We start from the raw sequence: 19,658 nt of genomic DNA on the forward strand, positions 1-19,658 counted from the left end.
GCTTCCAGTCGGGGGAAATCCCTGATTTAGATCGGAGTGGCCACGACATCCACCGTAACACACCACACACTGCAGGATGATCGGTTACGAAATCACCAGCGGCCAATGTTCTAAGATTGTCATAAGGGGAAAATAGGGGCAAAAAAACTGTGTAGTATGAACTACTAAATTAGGTAGTCGGATGTGCCCGTCTTCTCTATTTAAATCTCGTGATTACTGAAGGGCAATATAGTATACAGATTTCATATCTGCACTCTTTTGGTTGAATGTAGTATTTATTTCCACTTTGGCTTTATGTTGTTTAGTTTTTATTCAAGTACGTTTTTTGTTAATGGAGACTGAGAATCCATTTTATTTTTGTTTTTGGTTGTTTTGTTTATTTAGTTTATTAGTTCCAGTGTTATGTGTTCTTTTGAAAATAAAGTGTATCTATCTATGGCAGGAAATCACATGCATTATTAGTCATTTCCATTAAATCAGTGTCAAATGGTCTTGAAACAATATTATCGTTTATCGCAATAATTTTTTAGACAAAATTTGTTATTGTGACAGGCCTATGTGTAATATCAGCGGTGTTTATTAGGCAATAAACACCACTTGCAAACATTTTATATATATGCAGTATAACTCAGGAAAGAGAGAAGAAAATCAAGATATTTTCCAGCCATTGCCTGCCAACAAATGGACCTAAAGGTCCATTTGTTATATTATTCTTGTAATATTTCTCGCAATATTACAAGAATTGCGAGAAATACAATCTTTTGCCTATAAGCTGTTCTCCAATAATAATAATAAAAATCAATAATTGGGCCTGTATGGAGTGTGATGGATGGTTTCTCTTTATAAGCTTTTCCAAGAATGGAAATGTACATAACCAGCTTATTATCGTTAGTGGGAACATTATGTTGGGTATATATCCTTATATGCTAAGGATATGAGGGAAGAGTGTTTTTTACAAAAGTCCAGTATACTTCTGATGTGTAAATATGTATATATTTAAAAGATAGAACACCAGGTAACTAAGCCAAATAATTTAACTGCCTACAACATATTCCCATCCAATTAGGATGGTTTTACTGGTGTGTCTGCAGAGTAAGCCACAGCTGGTTCACTATTTGTTCATTTGACATTCAACATCAATGCAACAGCAACAAACTTTTACAAGCGTCCTAATGAGCAATTTATGTGCTTATCCATCAGAACACTGTATGAAGTACTGTGAAAACACTCTTAACAGACGTCAGATTTTTAAAAAGTAATTTATTCTTTTTAATAGAAATCCAAATTGGTGTGAGAGGCTGAGGCAGCTAATTCTGTTTTATAACTGTTTGTCTTATTAAGACAAAAACCACAGTTTATTTTCACAGGAAATGGAGATTGGAGCCAGTGCACTGTCACTAATGTTCCCATGTGAAACACATACCAAGAACAGAACATGTAAAGTATTAATAACATAGTGATCGCCTAAATTTCACTAAAGTGTTCTTTTTCAAAGTGTACTTTTTATATGAGACAGGATCTTTGATAGGAAATAGCTTCAGAATTTCATTCTCTCCTCGTGTTTCACACAAAACACTAACTGATGGTACATTTCCCTTTATTAGTTTCTCTGTAAATAAATATCCAATGATAATATGACACAGGAGGAAAGGTTCATAAAATATTACTCATACAAACCATTGTGAAGTTTTCCATTAGAATAGAGTTGTTTTAAGATGGTAAAAATCCCATATGGTCAGATTAGATATTAACTTTAGCCTCACAGTCCAACTAATATGGATTTATACTAAATAAACACACCAAGAGGTTTATGGTAACCTTTAAAGTGGTCTAGGGAAGCAAGCTTTCTGTTGGTCTATCAAAGTATTTTCTTTTTTCTTTCTTATTTTCAGTTGCTCAGCCACATTAATGGCTGTCGAAAAAAGTTTTCGAGTTTACGGGAATCCACTAGTTTATCCACTAAGGGGGAATTTTTCTGCCATAATCCAAGTTCAGTCTGAAAACAGGATTTCATGTCTTTCTTCTCAAAACCTGTAACGCTTGTACTCAAAACTTCTCCTCCTGCTCACACTTAGTCTCTGCTTGGACTCTGCTCATTTATAAAACGTGGAACTGCCTTTCGGCACAGTCACCTGGCAAAAAATGTGCGAAATTTCCGTATGTAAACAATAACATCTACCTATGTTCTATATTTGTCTATGTTTGTAAATCTGAGTATGATTAAGCCAGCGCCTCACCAGCTATGATCCTCACCGCACGTCACTGACCTGGAATAACTCTTTCTTTAAATTGTCCACATTTCTCTCTCTTTTTAAATGTGTTGTCAGCCACACAGACTGAGCAGAAAACATATTAAAGAATGTGTTTTAAAGTGTAAAGTTGAACTTTTTGGCAAAATGTCTAAAATTGTGAACAGGGCCTCAAAACGCTGGACAACAATTGGTCAAAAACCAGATTGCAACAGTTAAGTACATCAAAAAACACACACAGCACTACATCTTAGCCCGGAAAAGATTTCGGCTTGGACTTCATTAACTCTGGACAATGTAATTTCAGTTCTGGTGTCCAATGTCCATACATTTTTCTAGGCCTTCCTATTCTGCACACCTGGCTCATATTAAAGACTTGTGGTATGTTGGTGTGGATTCACTTTTAAGGTGAGTGGTGGGTGGCACCAACGTACCCTTTAAAGCCAGGTGTGTGGGGTGCGCACTCACAATTGTTTTGAGCTGTAGAGATGGCGTTGTGAGCTTGTGTGATCCTCTCTTTCCTCAAGCATCAAGTAATGGTCTTCAGGTTCGTTTTGTGATTTTCCTTCTGTTGGATTTTAGATTAGTTTGTGGTGATTGTGCTTCCTTTGGGCTCAGGATTGAGATTGTGCTGGCGCTCCCGTTTNCTAATTCTGTTTTATAACTGTTTGTCTTATTAAGACAAAAACCACAGTTTATTTTCACAGGAAATGGAGATTGGAGCCAGTGCACTGTCACTAATGTTCCCATGTGAAACACATACCAAGAACAGAACATGTAAAGTATTAATAACATAGTGATCGCCTAAATTTCACTAAAGTGTTCTTTTTCAAAGTGTACTTTTTATATGAGACAGGATCTTTGATAGGAAATAGCTTCAGAATTTCATTCTCTCCTCGTGTTTCACACAAAACACTAACTGATGGTACATTTCCCTTTATTAGTTTCTCTGTAAATAAATATCCAATGATAATATGACACAGGAGGAAAGGTTCATAAAATATTACTCATACAAACCATTGTGAAGTTTTCCATTAGAATAGAGTTGTTTTAAGATGGTAAAAATCCCATATGGTCAGATTAGATATTAACTTTAGCCTCACAGTCCAACTAATATGGATTTATGCTAAATAAACACACCAAGAGGTTTATGGTAACCTTTAAAGTGGTCTAGGGAAGCAAGCTTTCTGTTGGTCTATCAAAGTATTTTCTTTTTTCTTTCTTATTTTCAGTTGCTCAGCCACATTAATGGCTGTCGAAAAAAGTTTTCGAGTTTACGGGAATCCACTAGTTTATCCACTAAGGGGGAATTTTTCTGCCATAATCCAAGTTCAGTCTGAAAACAGGATTTCATGTCTTTCTTCTCAAAACCTGTAACGCTTGTACTCAAAACTTCTCCTCCTGCTCACACTTAGTCTCTGCTTGGACTCTGCTCATTTATAAAACGTGGAACTGCCTTTCGGCACAGTCACCTGGCAAAAAATGTGCGAAATTTCCGTATGTAAACAATAACATCTACCTATGTTCTATATTTGTCTATGTTTGTAAATCTGAGTATGATTAAGCCAGCGCCTCACCAGCTATGATCCTCACCGCACGTCACTGACCTGGAATAACTCTTTCTTTAAATTGTCCACATTTCTCTCTCTTTTTAAATGTGTTGTCAGCCACACAGACTGAGCAGAAAACATATTAAAGAATGTGTTTTAAAGTGTAAAGTTGAACTTTTTGGCAAAATGTCTAAAATTGTGAACAGGGCCTCAAAACGCTGGACAACAATTGGTCAAAAACCAGATTGCAACAGTTAAGTACATCAAAAAACACACACAGCACTACATCTTAGCCCGGAAAAGATTTCGGCTTGGACTTCATTAACTCTGGACAATGTAATTTCAGTTCTGATGTCCAATGTCCAAACAGTTTTCTAGGCCTTCCTATTCTGCACACCTGGCTCATATTAAAGACTCATTAAGCATCAAGTGTCTTCTGTTGAACCTGATGACCAGCTAATGAGGTAATACATCTATCTGAATTATGCTCTTTCAAATAACTAGCACACAGTGACTGAAAGACTCTGCCTTTAATTTATCTCCTTCAGCATACTTATGCTATAGGATATATATATATACCTCTATTGCTCTGGTGTTTAGGGCCTGTTCTTGTGCAGCCAGGATGAGGTCCTCTGTGCTGTCCCTGAGTCCAGCTTTTTCCAGCCATTGGTAGGATTTCCTGATATCAGCCACTTCCGTTATTTGTCGGTGGTACATCCCATGATGGTACCTCCAGGATGGTACCTCTGTTCCCCATTGTCTGAGACATTCACTGAGCACATCATCTGTTGAGGCTTTGTCCTTGATGTATTTATGGATCTTGGATGTTTCATCCTGGACAGTGGCTCTCACACTCACTATTCCTCTGCCTCCTTCCTTACGGCTTGTGTACAGTCTCACAGTGCTGGTTTTGGGGTGGAACCCTTCAAGCGTGCTTAGTAGCTTCCGAGTCTTAACATCTGTGATCTTTATCTTCTCCTTTGGCCAACTAATTATTCCTGCAGGGTATCTGATTACTGGCTTCTCAGGACTTACCTTATTCGTTGGAGGTATTTGGCTGTGGCTCATTTGCTTGTGACCTCATCGAGGTTGCCATTTGCTTGTGGTATTCCCAGGTACTTGTAAATGTCCTCATTGTCTGCTATTGTCAGTGCTGTAGATCCTGGTGGTGTGGATCAGTGAGTCGATGTCTCGTTCGCTCTTGGCGTACAGCTTGATGTCATCCATGTAGAGTAGCGGTTCTCAACGTGGGCGGTACCGGCAGGGGGCACTGGCAGAAATTTTTACAAAATGGGGGCGCTGGGATTCCTTTGGGGGGAGTTTGGTCAAAGGTAAACTTAACACCTTATATGCACAACAATACCAGTTTAGACTTTGAGCAACTTGGTAAAACTGTATTGCGTAATATTACAACATGCTTGGCTGCAACCATATCGATGGCAGCTCTCCTTCTATTCAGTGTTTGTAGCTTCTTGGCGTAGCTCCGCTCCTGCTACTGGTAACATCACCGCATCAGTTCAGCATTACACCGGCTGATGACGGTGCTGTGATTCACTTTGTCTGGTATTTTTGTACATATGTTTTGGCAGTTCTGTGATCATGTCAAAGCAGCAATTTATATTAAAAAGTGTTTTATTTCCGTTTGAAAGCTGCACGCTTCCATGGAAGGACAACAGAAAATCGCTCTTATAAACATGTAACTACTAAAATCACAATACCCTCTGAAAAATGAACCCATTTAAATAAAGAAATCCCTCCATGGGTGTTACCACGATAGAGAGCGTTCATTTTATGGCGTTAACACCGGTGCTGTAAGTGGTCCGGTATGAAACGGGTGTGATAGAACAATGGTACCACAGCACTTTTAAATTTCAATAATCAGAATACCGAAATTGTTTCCATTGTTTTAAAAGGTTTGTATCAGTCTGCCTTTTCCCCATCAACATGCTTCCCGCTGCGCACCATATGGGGTTACAAAACAAAAAAACAAAAAAACAAAAAAAAAAAACTACGCGCACATTGCGCAAAACTCTTAAACAGGAGAAGCGGGAAATAAAACGAACTAGATGTGAATTATAGCATAAAAACAGAGAATCCGATGCTGAACAGTGAAAAATCAACACATGATGTGAAACACATGATGATCAGGCGGTGCAGAAGGTGATGAGTGAAGATTACTGATGGTGAGCGTCCATAAATCATAAAATAAATCTAGCAACAGGAAAGAAACTAAAGTGGACATAGCAATAAACTAAGAGAGGATAATATTAGTCAAAGGAAACTTGACTAATAGAAACTTGACTTGCATAAGAATAGTTTATTCTTATGTAAGAATAAACTATTCTTGCATAAGAATAGTTTATTCTTATGCAAGAATAAACTAAGAAACTAAAGTAAATACAGAGGAATAAACTGGTATGGCAAAACCTTTCGATCAATACTTAATGCAGAGGACTGTATGGCAAGAATAAACAGACACTATTTCCAGATAAAATAATATTAAGCAAATACTAAGCAAATGTCACTACACACTGGGACCTTTAAGTAAATACCAGTTTGATCTGAGCTGCTTGAACTTTTAAATTTGAGTGAACACACATTGTTAACGTCAAAACATCTGCAACTTTTGACTTTACACCCACTGAATTAACACAAGCCAGCGTCATTTACATCTGACGCAATCCACCAGGTGAAAATCAAACATATTTAATTTATCTTATTACCAGCTTTTTTATTTTTTGAAAAAAAAAAAAAACAACTGTGTTTTAACTGGAGAGTGAGTACATGCAGATGTGCCTGGCGTTAACGGAGAAGGTGTTACCGGTGATGAGGAGCTTCCCAGTTGTGCTTGCTGTTCCGAACTGGTTTTTGGCGATGCATGTGTAGCTAGCTGCATCCTGTTTGGTTACGTTAGCAATTTTTAAAGTTCCATTTGGCAGCAGAGTGATCCTGTGGGAGGAAGAAATGGTCTTTTACTGATTTAAACAAGGTTAAGAGTGCACATTTTCTTTGTTTAATACAATTTGTTTTGTATTAAACAAATTGCGCCCATTAATTTGTTCTGAATTTATGATATTTATGCAGTTTTTAGTTAAAACTCAGTGCCCTCCATGGTGTCTTTTTAACCACATTTCTGTCAAAATTGTGAAAAAAGAGAAAAAGAATAAAACAGTGATTATACAGCACTTTGACCTAGATTGTACTTCAAAGCTTTTCGAGGAATCCCACAGAATCAAACTCTTAAAGGTGGGTGAAAAGTTGAACTCTGGGACCTATTATAAGGTAAAGAATACACTTCACAAAGAGCATTCTTAAATATAATAATGAATAAATAAATGTGTTTTAAGACTTCATACTGCTCAGGCCAGAGAAACTTCTGACACAGTAGGAAATTAAAACCTGTTCACAAATATACCAGTCTAGACCAAAATCTGCAAGTTTGACATAGTAGCATAGAGCTACATCAAGGGAAGTGGAAATCCTGCAAAATAAAAGCAAATCCTACTTTTCAGCTACAAAAGTGTTCATAACTTTTGGAAGTTTCACATTTGATCAAGTTACAACCTCATAGTTGAATGAGTTTTACTGGGAGAAAACAACACAAAGAAAGTAGTGCATGATTGTGAAGCTTAATGGAAACTAACACATGGTTTTTCACAATGTTTTAAAAAAAATAAAAATCAGAACAGTGTGGTGTCCATTTATAATCTGCTTTGTTTTGATGTCCCTAAATAGAATCCAAACCAACCAGATGTCTTCAGAAGTAGAAGTCACTCCATGAATGTGAATTTTATGCAAATTTTTTAAATGTATGCACCCAGAGGCTTTCTGTCCGATGTGACCAAGGCTAGTTTCAGATAACAGTCGATATGTTTGCTCTTTTCACCTCCCTAAAATTCAATTTGAGCCGCTTCCATACGTGGTAATACATTAGATATGTAACCGATTCAAAAGTCTTAAAATCGTCTTTAGTCTAAACGGTCATGTCGCATTTTATCCGACTTCTACGTCATTTCTATTACAAACGTGAACAAATTTTTATCTATTTTCTGCTAATGTCGATTTCACAATTGCTGCATTTCCAATAAATAAGAAATTAAATTAAAATAATGTGAATAAGCTTGTTCACAAAATAGGTCAGTAAAAATCATAGTAGCGAGGATTAGCAGAAATTAGTTAAAACACCTGTACCGTAGATTGGAGCACCATTTGTTAGCACCTGCTGGTTAGCAGATTAACTGCTGGCAATATTACGGTATTTTTCTATAAACTTTACAATTTCTAAGATCTTCACAATAAATTTCAGTGCTGTTTACATTTGAAAACTGTAAAAATTACACCAAATTTATGTTTCTTGAGTTACGGCAATTCCAGTAATATAATGCTGTTGGTATTTTCTTTTACTGTAAATTGTACATATTTTAATTTTTTTTTACAGCGTACCAATTATCTCCAACTACAGACACGGTCTTGCCTTGTGTGGACGTAGTTCTTCGCTTGCATTGTTCTTCTTTCTCGGAACTCCTTTAAAATGAGCGATTCAAACAGCGAGCCAGAGTTGTTTTCAAGCCGGTGCGGTCACTGGTTTAACTGCCGCGTTTGCTTTTCTTCTCCTGGTTATCTGAACGTCCGCAGACAGATTGATCTGACGATGCGTCTGATTTTGCAAACCTGTGATTTGTCTCATGTTTTTTGGTTGCTTTCTGTAAACTCCTGTATAGTCCAACAATGCACAGAGGGACGAGAGAGGAAAATAAACTAAGCTCCCGCTTTATGCAGCTGAAATTGCTGTTTGATGTTGCTTGCTAGTCTCGATGCAGAGATTTCCAGCCTGGTGAGGCCCCACCTCCTCCCCAATCGACTGCAAGCTTTCATCTCTGCAGCCTTGTTAGTTTCATCAATTGCATTCCAATAGTGCTTTAAAACTACTCATAAAGGAGATAATTTCAGGTGCATGCTTCAAGTGAAAGAATCACTTTCCAAAAACAAAAAAATAACTTTGACTTCTTTACTACTTTCTCATTTTATTGTCCTAACTATTTAACACGTGTAGTGTTGATACAAGCACCTGGCGTCTTTATATCTCATATCCAACTATTTCCATATGAAGGAGCAAGCACTCCTTCAAAATTCACCCAAACTACCATTTGGGTGAATTTTCCCCCACTCTCTTTCCCCTTATTAGTCTCCTCTTTTATGCAGGAGCACAAATGCCAAACACGCCGTTGAAGTGAGCCGGCCTGCGTTTACTGTGAATGAGAGCTGCTGGAAATGTGCATTTGGACTCTCATCCTACCTTTCGGTTCTTAGCAGAATCTCGTTCCCCTTCTTCCACAAGCTAATTGCTGGGGGCGAGGCCTGAGGCTTGCATTCCAGAGTGACTTCGCTGCCTGATCGAGCTTTTAGCAAGGCCTTTAATGGACTTCTGGAGAAACTGGGAGCTGAAGCTGCAGGTAAAGGAGCAGAAAGACGGCGTGAGGCTGGGAAAAATATAGGAGAAAACACGAGTGTTTGTGTAACACATATTGAAATTTTCGGTTGAAATTTTCACACATTTTATGATGTTGCAGCTGCAAACCTCAGTGCATTTGGTTCTAAAGTATTTTCCAGCTTTGCAAATGAATCAAATGGTTAAACTGCAGCTCTGTAGAAGGTTTTTTAATCTTAATTGCAAAATGTTTATCTTTTTCATAAAGTTTTGGTTTAATTATTGTTTTGACTACATAGCTATTTCAGCAAATAATTTTTAGTCTGTGTACTCCCATTAACAACAGATTTGTAAATTAGTTAATGATTATTTCAGTGTACAGATCAATAAATCAATGAGTCATCAGGAATAATAAATATTCATAATACTGAAACGATCCAAACAAATCATTTTAGGGTAAATATTAAAGTTTTTATGTTAGGGATATGAAAATATTTGGTTTTAACTGCAAATGACATTTTCAAATTTTAGGGTTTTATTCAAGCTTTATTACAAAACTGCGCAGTTTCATTCTTCAGATGCAGATAAACATCATATTGTTTATCATAAAATCATCCTGCAGCCTATACTCATCATCACATTGGAGCGGGCCCTCATTAGGACCATCAAGTGTTCATCGTATTACCAAGAGAGAGAACTGAATTTCTCATGGAGCCAGTCATCAAAGCTTTGCAAATAAATCGATACAGGGTCTACATGAGAAAGCATGCACAATGCCACGAGGCATCACCTTCGTAGTATCCCCAATCAATGGACGAAACGATTGGAAGTAAAATGAGACACTATCAGATTTATACTTTCGCCCGGCAGAGCCCCACGGTGACATTAAATGAGGGTGCAGACTGATATCTCAGGAACATTATACAGCGAGACTGCTTTCCTTATGTAAGCAGGTGATTGGATGCACTGAAAGATAAGCAGAACGAGAGCAGGAGAAGGGAAGCAATCTTACCTAACACCATTAGCTGGGCACTGGAATAAACACTGCCATGTTTGTTTTCGGCCACACACTGATACATCCCGGAATCTGATAGGTTTAACGCGGTTATGGAGAGGGCTCCGTTTTCGATCTCTACCCGGGCCTGCAGAGCAAAAAGAGAAATAATTCTGCATATCTCTTGCAAAGGCTGGTGTTCTTATGTCCAAAAGGCACAGCGGGCAATTTTTCACACATCCATGAAAAGAGAAGTACAGCAGAGGAGGAAAAATATCACAAAACAAAATCCTGGTATTCAGAGTGGAAGAAACAAGGGTGCAAGTTGCTAAAGCTGCGAATTCGAATATGAGACGCAGAAATTAGGAATTGCCAGCAAAAGCACATACGGTCTATTAAAATGCCGTTTGTTTTCTGTAAAACATTCGACTGGAAATGCAATGGCGACGGCGTTTCCAATCAACGAGTTATTTTAACCAAATAAGCTGGTGAGAGATTGGGGGAGACTGCTGCATGGGGGGAGATGAACAAGACTTCTTTAATTATAGTCTCACAATATGACAGTCGATATACCACGCTTAATTAGCTATAAGCTTACTAGAAACATCAAAATACACATATACAAGCTCTATGCATTTACATCTCTTTGAAATGTGTCTGAACTGGTTATTTTCTCTTCCCAAGGCAGCGTTTGTGCATAATTTCCTTCTATTATCCAGCCGCTTAGTAAGAGCTCTGTCAGGCTAAAGGGTGAGATATTAAGCTATTAAAGTGACTGACATGTTGGATAAGGTTGATATGATTTCTTGTTCAATCATGACAACTACCATTCTGATATGTATGTCTGTAGAGCCATGGTTCTCAAACTGCTACATGTGCAGGGTTTCCTCTAGAAAACCTGCTAAGACCGGTGATAGGCGCGCTAGAGCAATCCTCTGTGTTTTTGTGTAAAGAATTATTAAAAGTTTTAAAATTTGGGCAAGCACCATAATTTCGAAAGCCAACAGGTACAGGGACGGTGCAATTGAGTACGCATCCCCTTGCACTCAATTCAATGCGTCAACTATAAAACTAGCTTACTCTGCCTCTACAGATGTATAAAAAACTATTTTAAATGAACTTAGCCAGGTGGGGGGAGCAAATTATTTACCAGACACACCATTCTACTACTTCTTGACATGTCAAAAAAGTCTACCACCTGAGGACTATAGTTCTCAAACCTCATGTATACCACATACACATAGGCTTGCAGCTGAATCAGTGGAACAGTAACTTAACAGTAACAGCATCTTAGCAATGATCCAATAATCACCTAAACTCAGACCACCCTTTGCAGTCTGCAATGATAAAGAATCCCTAATTCAACATGTCGGATGCTTTAAGGTGAACATGAAACTAATGGCTTGCCCTACTATGCCTAAGGACTTGGGGGAACATATAGAGCACTGAAATTTTAATCCCAAATGGGTGTCTGATCCTTTCTAAAAACAAAGTAAAATTAGATACAGGCCACACTGGAACAGTAACATGTTATGATCAAGAACATATATTCCACGCTCTGGATTTCAATAGACATGTACTATTCAGAAAGGGAGGGAATGAATAGAAAATAGCTAAAGATTGCGTGGTTCAAATGTCACAAATCCAAAATGACAGCCATGTCTATAAAACATAGTGGTAGATCAGTAACAATGTTTTGTTTTTCACATTCAACAACTTGTACGTCAACAAATAAGTAAAAATATTTGGAATGTTTTGATATTTTGCTAAGAACAAGTTAGCCTAGCTTCTTCTAGTTGGATGATGATTAACTTCGGTTGTAATTTCCAGATCTAGGAAGTGATTCTCTAGGAAAAATTAAACTCAGCATGACTTGGCAAAAAATGTAAAAGAAAAAAAAAACCATGTGACGGAGGAGCCGTCACAATCTGGGGCTTAATTATGAGTCTGTGTCAACGTGCGAGCACGCCCGCACACGCATACACACAAACGTACACAATCACTAACTTACTTCTCTTGCAGTTTAAACTGATGCGGTTCACTGTGGGTGCACACGCGGTGTTCCTGCTTCAGTTAGCATATCCATCCCAACCTGTTATTTTCAGCTCCAAACATTTTCCCGGTTTTGTTTTCAAGCAGGGTTATTTCCGGATTGTGACGCGCCAGGAGAGTCAGGTGTCAGGTGAGTGTTTTCTATTAAATTGAGTATTGTATTTTTGATTAGAAGTTTATTTTTTTCCTCTTTATTATTATTTTGTATCCTTTAAGAGTTTACTTGAGTTAGAAGTAATTGTTTAATTGGTTTTGTTTGATCTTTCTGTGGGCGGAGCCTGTGGCTTTAAAAGCAGGGCTCTGCGCCACAGGGAGGCAGTCTGTGGCTCGACTCCTGACAAGTCACATGGAAGGTGATGGACGAAGGTACTGCTGTTTGTCTGATTTTAACCTTCTTTGGATGTCCTTGCATATATTCTGCACCTGCCATCTTTGTTCACTTAAAGAAGAGCTAAATAAATTTCACCAAAGTGATCTCTGGCCTTGGGCAGTCATTTTTTTTGTTTGTCCAAGTCATAAGAGAACCCCGTCACACCCCAGTAAAAATTAAGTGACAACCCCAATTAAAAAAATAAAACAATTTTATCATTTAATTTATACATACAATATGTGTTATCCCATCAAGTAGTGATACCATTCTGCAAATATGCAAACTGTGAGAAGCACGTAACACACATTCAAGTGTGGTGATACACTCAACTAAACACCTTCTCTGCATATGTGGAGGAATAGATTGCTGACTATTACCCATCTTTTTAATGCTGGAAATTGTGCATCGTCTCCTCAGTATAACTGAAGCAAAAATGCAACAAAAGCTCATACCTCAGCCACCATTTGCTCCCCATTCTTCAGCCAGCTGTAGGATGGTTTTGGCTTTCCATTGGCCTTACACTCCCAGAAGAGGTTCTCCTCGATGGACCGAGCAGTGTCTGTTATTGTCTGGAGCCACTGAGGTTTAGCTTGGAAAAAAATGAGAGGATTACCTGCTCAAACATGTATTTTAATTATCACGGCTGTAGGGCACATCCAGAGCAGTATCAGACTTGGCAATGCCTGATACTGCATTGAGGTTTTCATGTGGCACTTTTAGCACATGGTTATCAAAACAAGGATGCAACGAGATATCAATTTACTAGATCTCAGTTTTAGAACAACTGTATTCAATATGGTGTCCATTTTGCAAAGTCTTATCCAACAACTTTAACAGGTGAAGTCAGTGTCAAGTATTGATAGGAGCCCTTGTTATTAAGTTGCATACTTTCAGTTTCACTTTTCTGTTTGAGACTTATTTTGAGCTAAGAAAGCCCCCCTGTTATGTTGAGTCGACTAACGAAGACTTCCTGTAGAGCACACTAACAGCTCTGAGTTGCAAAAGCACTTTGCAACTCACTTTCACCACTTTTAAGTAATGTGTGTGGAAGCATTTTCGGAACTCAGTTGAACAAAGGAATGAAGACACAGGAAAGAAGATACAAGCCATTTGTAAGGACTAGCTAACGGTTAGCCACTAATAAAGCTAAAGTTGCCTTTCAGGCACTAAGCTAAATGGTTATGTAACATCTATACTCAACATTGAGCAGTCATACTTTAATAGTTTGGGATGTATTAAACCATTGCTTTATTCTTATATTTTACTGCAGTAAGAAATACGACCGCAGTTTTTAAGGACTACACTGTATTCCCAAACAGTTGTACTAGCTCACAACTAATAAGTTCACAGCAGTCAAATGTCGTTATAGAGTTGACCAAACTATAAAGTTTTGAGCTCTGTTGAGATTTATGCCACTTTAACTGAATATTTTATAGCTAATTTGTGTTGAACACTCAAAAGGTTTGAGTGTAGTATCATTACGTTAGCAACGTTCTGGTGGGTGGGTCTTATCTCTCCCTCTGGTAAGATGAGTCAGCCATCTTGAATTTGCCTTTATTGGGGTCTGCCCATGCAATGCATGTCAGGATCCTATGTTCTACACCCAATAAGGTGTTTCTTTATTATTTATTCTTCTTAGATCACCCTTAATGCAGCCCTAACTGCTGCATGCACCCCGACAAAGGTGGTATCAAAACATGCAGCTTACTCCCGTTAAGTGCACTATTATATTTAGTGGCATTCTGAGTTAAAATGACGACATAAATTGCGAAAAACGACAAAATCCCATACAAATCAATGGAGGCTCTGCCATCTCTATCTCTCCCACACACACACTTGCAGCTGCAGTCATTAATTACCATGGTAACGGGGCCGAAACAGGGCCCAGACAGAGGGAGAGAGAAGGAGAGCAGAAGCCTCTCATAACAGAACTGCGAGAGCTTTTCAATATTTCCTGAAAATATTCATATTTTGCTTACATAAATTTAATATTTCTCATAATTTTTCAGTGTGAATTAAAATCCTTAGTATGAAAGTTTAAAATTTTCTAAAAAAAACAAAACAAAACAATTATCCACTGTCTTTATTTTGTTTTATTTCAGACCGTGTGCAAGAGGTTCAGCCATTGCACTGTAGCGGTGAACTAGGTTAGATTGATTTGTTTCTCTTAAAAAGCACATTGTATTGAATAACAAAAAATGAATAAAAATTGTTCAATTGTCACTGTGGTGTCACTTCACTATTTCAGTATAGGGTTAATTTTGAGTGCATGTCCCCAGATTATGAGTTGAGGAATATTGAAAAATGTTGGTGTATTTCCAGCATTATGAGTTGAAAAAACTCAAAAATTTTGAGTTTATTTCCAGCATTATATGAGTTGAATATATTGAAAATTTTAAGTTAAATATTCCCTAATCATAAGTTGAGAAATATCAATATTTATAAGACAATGTTGAGATAATTTAAGGCAACTGCACCTGTAATTTTTATTTTATGTAAACTTAAAACATTTAAAAACATTACTAAAATATTTTTGTGTAATCTGGTACAAAATGATTTTTGAGTTCTGTGAACTTGTTAGGGCTTACAGTGTAGCTAACTGTTAGCCACTGGGTGATTCTCTGAATTCTGTGCATTTTGTGTCCCACAGGTTTATCTAAAAGATTTTCATTTAATGCAAACAAATTTCTTTTGAGAAAATCAAGAAATGTAAATATCCATGTGTCTTGGTAATATGACATGCAAATCTATTTTAAAAATCATGTTTTGAAAAATTTTATGGGTTGTTGAAGTGTAGAGGTTAGCCAAATGAGCATGTCCCCACTGACCAATGTTAATTTTTCAATGAATATAAAACAAATAAAAATAGCCAGTAACTGCAAGTTATTTGTACCATTATAAACATTTTTAGGTATACTTTAACCTAAATAAAATAAATATGAGAAAAATACATTAATTATATATAAAATAGCACTTTACATGTTACAGAAATGGTGGTTTTGTTACGGGGTTGAACGATGGACTGTTAAGTGTGTTCAACTCTGTTACAGTCTGGTCAACTTTTACAATGGGTTCAATCCCATAACGCGATACATTGTTGTAATTTTTTTTATAATAACAGCAAATATTAGACTAATATTTCTTGGACTGTATGCAAAATTTAAAGAATGATTCAAAAACATAGAAAAGCCTGATTTAAATTTTTATTTTTAAGTGTATTTTCATGATTTATGAGAATTTATTTATGAGAATTAGGCATCAAGTTGCCTAATTCTTCTTATCAGTCTAATTATTATGATTCAGAAACAAATAAAATATACTTACAATTAGTTATTTTAATCAAGGGACAGGTGATCTCAAAGGAACTGGAAGAGTTAGTTTAACTATGTTATTGAGTTATTCTCAGAGGAATGAAATTGTCCCGTTACGGGGTTGAATTTAAAGCAACCTAAGCAGCAAAGAAATTCGTATTAATGTTTGGGATTTCATGCATAAAGTGGGGAGACATATTTTCTTGAAGGTTCAAAGAGTACTGCAGTGTTCAAAAACACAATTTTTGTGGTATATTTTTTAGTAACCATAGGCCCCAAAAGGCAACAAATTCAGAGAATCACCCACTAACAAAACTAAGTCTACATTGTAAAGTCCATCCATCCATTTTCTAACACCATTGTCCCTTAGTGGGGTCTATTTCCAGCTAACGTTCTGGGCAAGGGGCAGGGTATAGCCTGGACAGGTCACCAGTCTGTTGCAGGGCAACACAGAGACAGACAGGACAAACAACCATGCACACACACTCACACCTGGGGACAATTAACCTGACAGTCATGTTTTTGGACTGTGGGAGGAAGCCAGAGTACCCAGGGAGAACCCACCATGCACAGGGAGAACATGCAAACTCCATGCAGAAAGACCCCGGGCTGGGAATTGAACCCAGAAACTTCTTGCTGCAAGGCAACAGCTCTACCAACTGCGCCACTGTGCAGCCGCCATTGAAAAGTCATTTTTTAAAATAGTTAGAAATTGTTTAAACCATTTTTTATGTGAAAACACAAAACTTGAGCGTTTTCAGAGCTTCTTTAGCTATAGAACCACCTTAGAATTTACAAGAATAAAAAACTGTAATATAAGCTACAGACTAGTTAAGCCTAAACTGAATTATACACAAACTACATATCCTTAAAATATAGAGAATTCAGATATTTTAGAAAATTATAGGATTATACACTCATAAATACATCAAATATTATCATATGATGTTATTAATTAAAATGAATTTACTTTTGATGACTTAAAGGGGTGTAAGTCTATGTTCAGGTCTGAAGACATATTGAAAGATTTTGGGTTCACAAGAATGGATGGAGACATTCCAAAGGTTTTTCTAATTATTTATTTAATTTAATGAATTTACGATGAGAAGACTACAAAGCGCCAGGTGAGGTGGTTCAAATGCTTCAAAACTGTTTGAAGACAAGTGTTATAATTTAAAATGTAATTACACCCAGGATTGATGTACATGTTTCATATGTCAGAGATCACTTTGATAACTTACAGTCCAACTTCAAAAAGTAAGTTTTGTATTATATTCAAAAACTAACCTAATTATTATTCAAATGTATTCTGATTTAAATAAATTCAGCCAAATTACATATGAAATGAAAAAAAATTGCCACATTTAGAGAAACAAAAGGACTGCTTTGAAGAATATTTTTTTGACTTCTGTCTTACCATGGTAAGAAATCCGACCTCGAGCAGCGTTTTTGCCTCTCCGGTTCTCTGCGATACATTCATACATCCCCGCATCTTCCTGCTGAAAATTAGGGATTTCAAGGACAGCATTCGAATTCTTCATTTTAACTTTGCTGGGGAAAGGGACACCACTTGGTCTCCTCCAGCTTATTTCTGGGACAGGGCTGCAAAAAAAAGAAAGAAAAAAGGAACAAAAGTTGCCAGGCTTTTAGCTCTGTCTCTGTGATCAAAGTGTGATTCAAAGCAGAAAAGTAGATAAGACCAAAGTTTTGTGATTTATTTATTTATTTTTCAAAGTGTGCATACTCAGATTGTTTATCCTCTGTCTGTAGAGAACTTTGATTTATACATCATTTTATTTTTAGGCTGGCAGTTGTTCACATATATTTAGGCAAATCAGATAAAGAGTACATACTATTGTTTGCTTAAATAGCTCTAATTTATGTTGGAAATCAATCTACTGTTAATTTAACACACTAAAGAAAGCTGGACTTACTTTCCCAGAGCAAAACATTCCAATTTGACCACGGATTCTTTTGCAGCTGGAACTGAATCTGGAAAATGAACTTCTATTTTGGGCTCATACTCACCCATTACACCTACAAAACAGAGAGCACAACAGACAATGAGCTTTTTATAGCACTGGCAAACTGCAGATATTGCCCTGTGTGTCTGGATCAGAGACAGAGGACTGATAGAGTGGGACAGCTAGCACTTCAAGCCTTTATGGTCATGTAACAAAGTGATCGTTGAAGGTCTTATAAAGGAGAGAAAAAGTAAGAGGCGGGTCATAAAAGATTCAGAGAACACATCATTGAAAAGATTAGCTTGGTGGAGATTACTTGCAGAGATTTATGAAAGCAACTTAATTTAGGACTTTATTTATATTCATTTCAGTGGGATAGGCCACACGCTTCTGTTGCAAATATAGCAGCGTACCCTTTGCTATTACCAGCTTCAGACCCGGTGCCCTGGAGCAAGAGCAGCTTTGGTGTCCTGTGTCCCTTCATGTTAAAAAGCAGAATGGATAGTGAAAAATGAGGGTATTGTTTTATGGAGGCCTCAAAGCTAATAATAAGTAATAATCTGTTGTGATTTAACAGTAATAACGTATGAAAACTACGTGGTTACCAGTCAGTTCAGCAGTTTGGTTGGAGTGGTGCACATGTGGATAATCCTCTGAGATGCAGGCATAGATTTTTCATTATCTAGGTCATCAAAGAATGCATGCTGCAGGTGGTGGAAGATAAACATTAGCCATACAGATTTTTTTTTCACTCTTTTTACACTTGTGTTATTTATTTGCCCTTCTATATTATTTTACTGTGCTATGTTGCAGAAATATATTCTGAACTTCCTTCTACAGATCTGGTTACTAGTTCCTTAATAGTCTGCTATGCATCAAAGCAATGATTTAAAAGAAAAATTAACTCAGTTACTAACTCCATGACATGTTTCCAATGAGGCAGGGTCTCATTGTAGAAGCCAGTTTGAATAGAATTTAAAATTTGCTTTGTCTTGTTAGCTACAAGCACAGCATGTTTGTAAATGGTCTCAGATCTTTTATGATCTGGTCTCAGATCTTTTATGATCTGGTCTCAGATCTTTTATGATCTGAGACCATTTCCCAGATTATTTTGGGTGATTAGCAACATTTTGAGTGATTAGTGTCATAGCAACATTTTAATAACTACTGTTTTAAAACAGCAAAAAATAAATGAATAAATAAATCCATGACACTATTGAAGCAGCTAAAAGCTCTTTTAACATCAGAGAAACTGGAGAGCACACTTCCTGTTAGGTGGCTAAACAAAGACTGCTACAGCTCTAAAAGTAAGTAATATGGCTGTTTTGACTTAATTCAAGTCAGTAAAAACAACAAGAAATATGATGTTGAAAATAAAGGACCGTTATCTTTCACTCTTAAAGAATAATTATTTAAAACAACAGCTGGCTAGCTACGAGTAGCATACTAAGTAGCTAAACACACTTGCTAACCTGCAGATAGTCAGTGGTTCCCAAACTTTTTCTCCTGGGCCCCCCCAGTGGTTTCCAAACTATTTCTGCCCCCCTCCCCCCTCCCAATGGCTTACAAATAACTGTCTGGTTGTCTGGTTTGAACACTGTTTGTCAGTGAAGGGTTGGGGGTTGGGGCAGTCTTATACTCAGCCCCGGCTCCAGACGAACAAGGTGGGGAATAAACTTTTATTGGGGGCAAAATGAATCGTAGCTGAACATAGACAACACTAGTAGCCTACAAGCTACT

The 19,658-nt window shown here is 37.2% G+C and overlaps 1 protein-coding gene across 1 annotated transcript in view; it reads right to left on the reverse strand.

Annotated features, from left to right (window-relative positions):
- The window catches only part of LOC103139950 (contactin-3-like), a 52,551-nt gene that overhangs the window by 11,875 nt on the left and 21,018 nt on the right, over positions 1-19,658 (reverse strand). The window contains exons 4-9 of the mRNA XM_016672831.1: positions 17,889-17,991; positions 17,372-17,556; positions 13,096-13,232; positions 10,240-10,369; positions 9,096-9,246; positions 6,621-6,748 (exon numbers count right to left, since the gene is read on the reverse strand). Of these exons, the coding sequence (XP_016528317.1) occupies positions 6,621-6,748; positions 9,096-9,246; positions 10,240-10,369; positions 13,096-13,232; positions 17,372-17,556; positions 17,889-17,991 (834 nt within the window). The remainder of the gene's footprint in view (positions 1-6,620; positions 6,749-9,095; positions 9,247-10,239; positions 10,370-13,095; positions 13,233-17,371; positions 17,557-17,888; positions 17,992-19,658) is intronic.

The sequence above is a fragment of the Poecilia formosa genome, unplaced genomic scaffold, assembly GCF_000485575.1.
Source record: "Poecilia formosa unplaced genomic scaffold, Poecilia_formosa-5.1.2 Scaffold66, whole genome shotgun sequence".
NCBI classification, from domain to species: Eukaryota; Metazoa; Chordata; class Actinopteri; order Cyprinodontiformes; family Poeciliidae; genus Poecilia; species Poecilia formosa.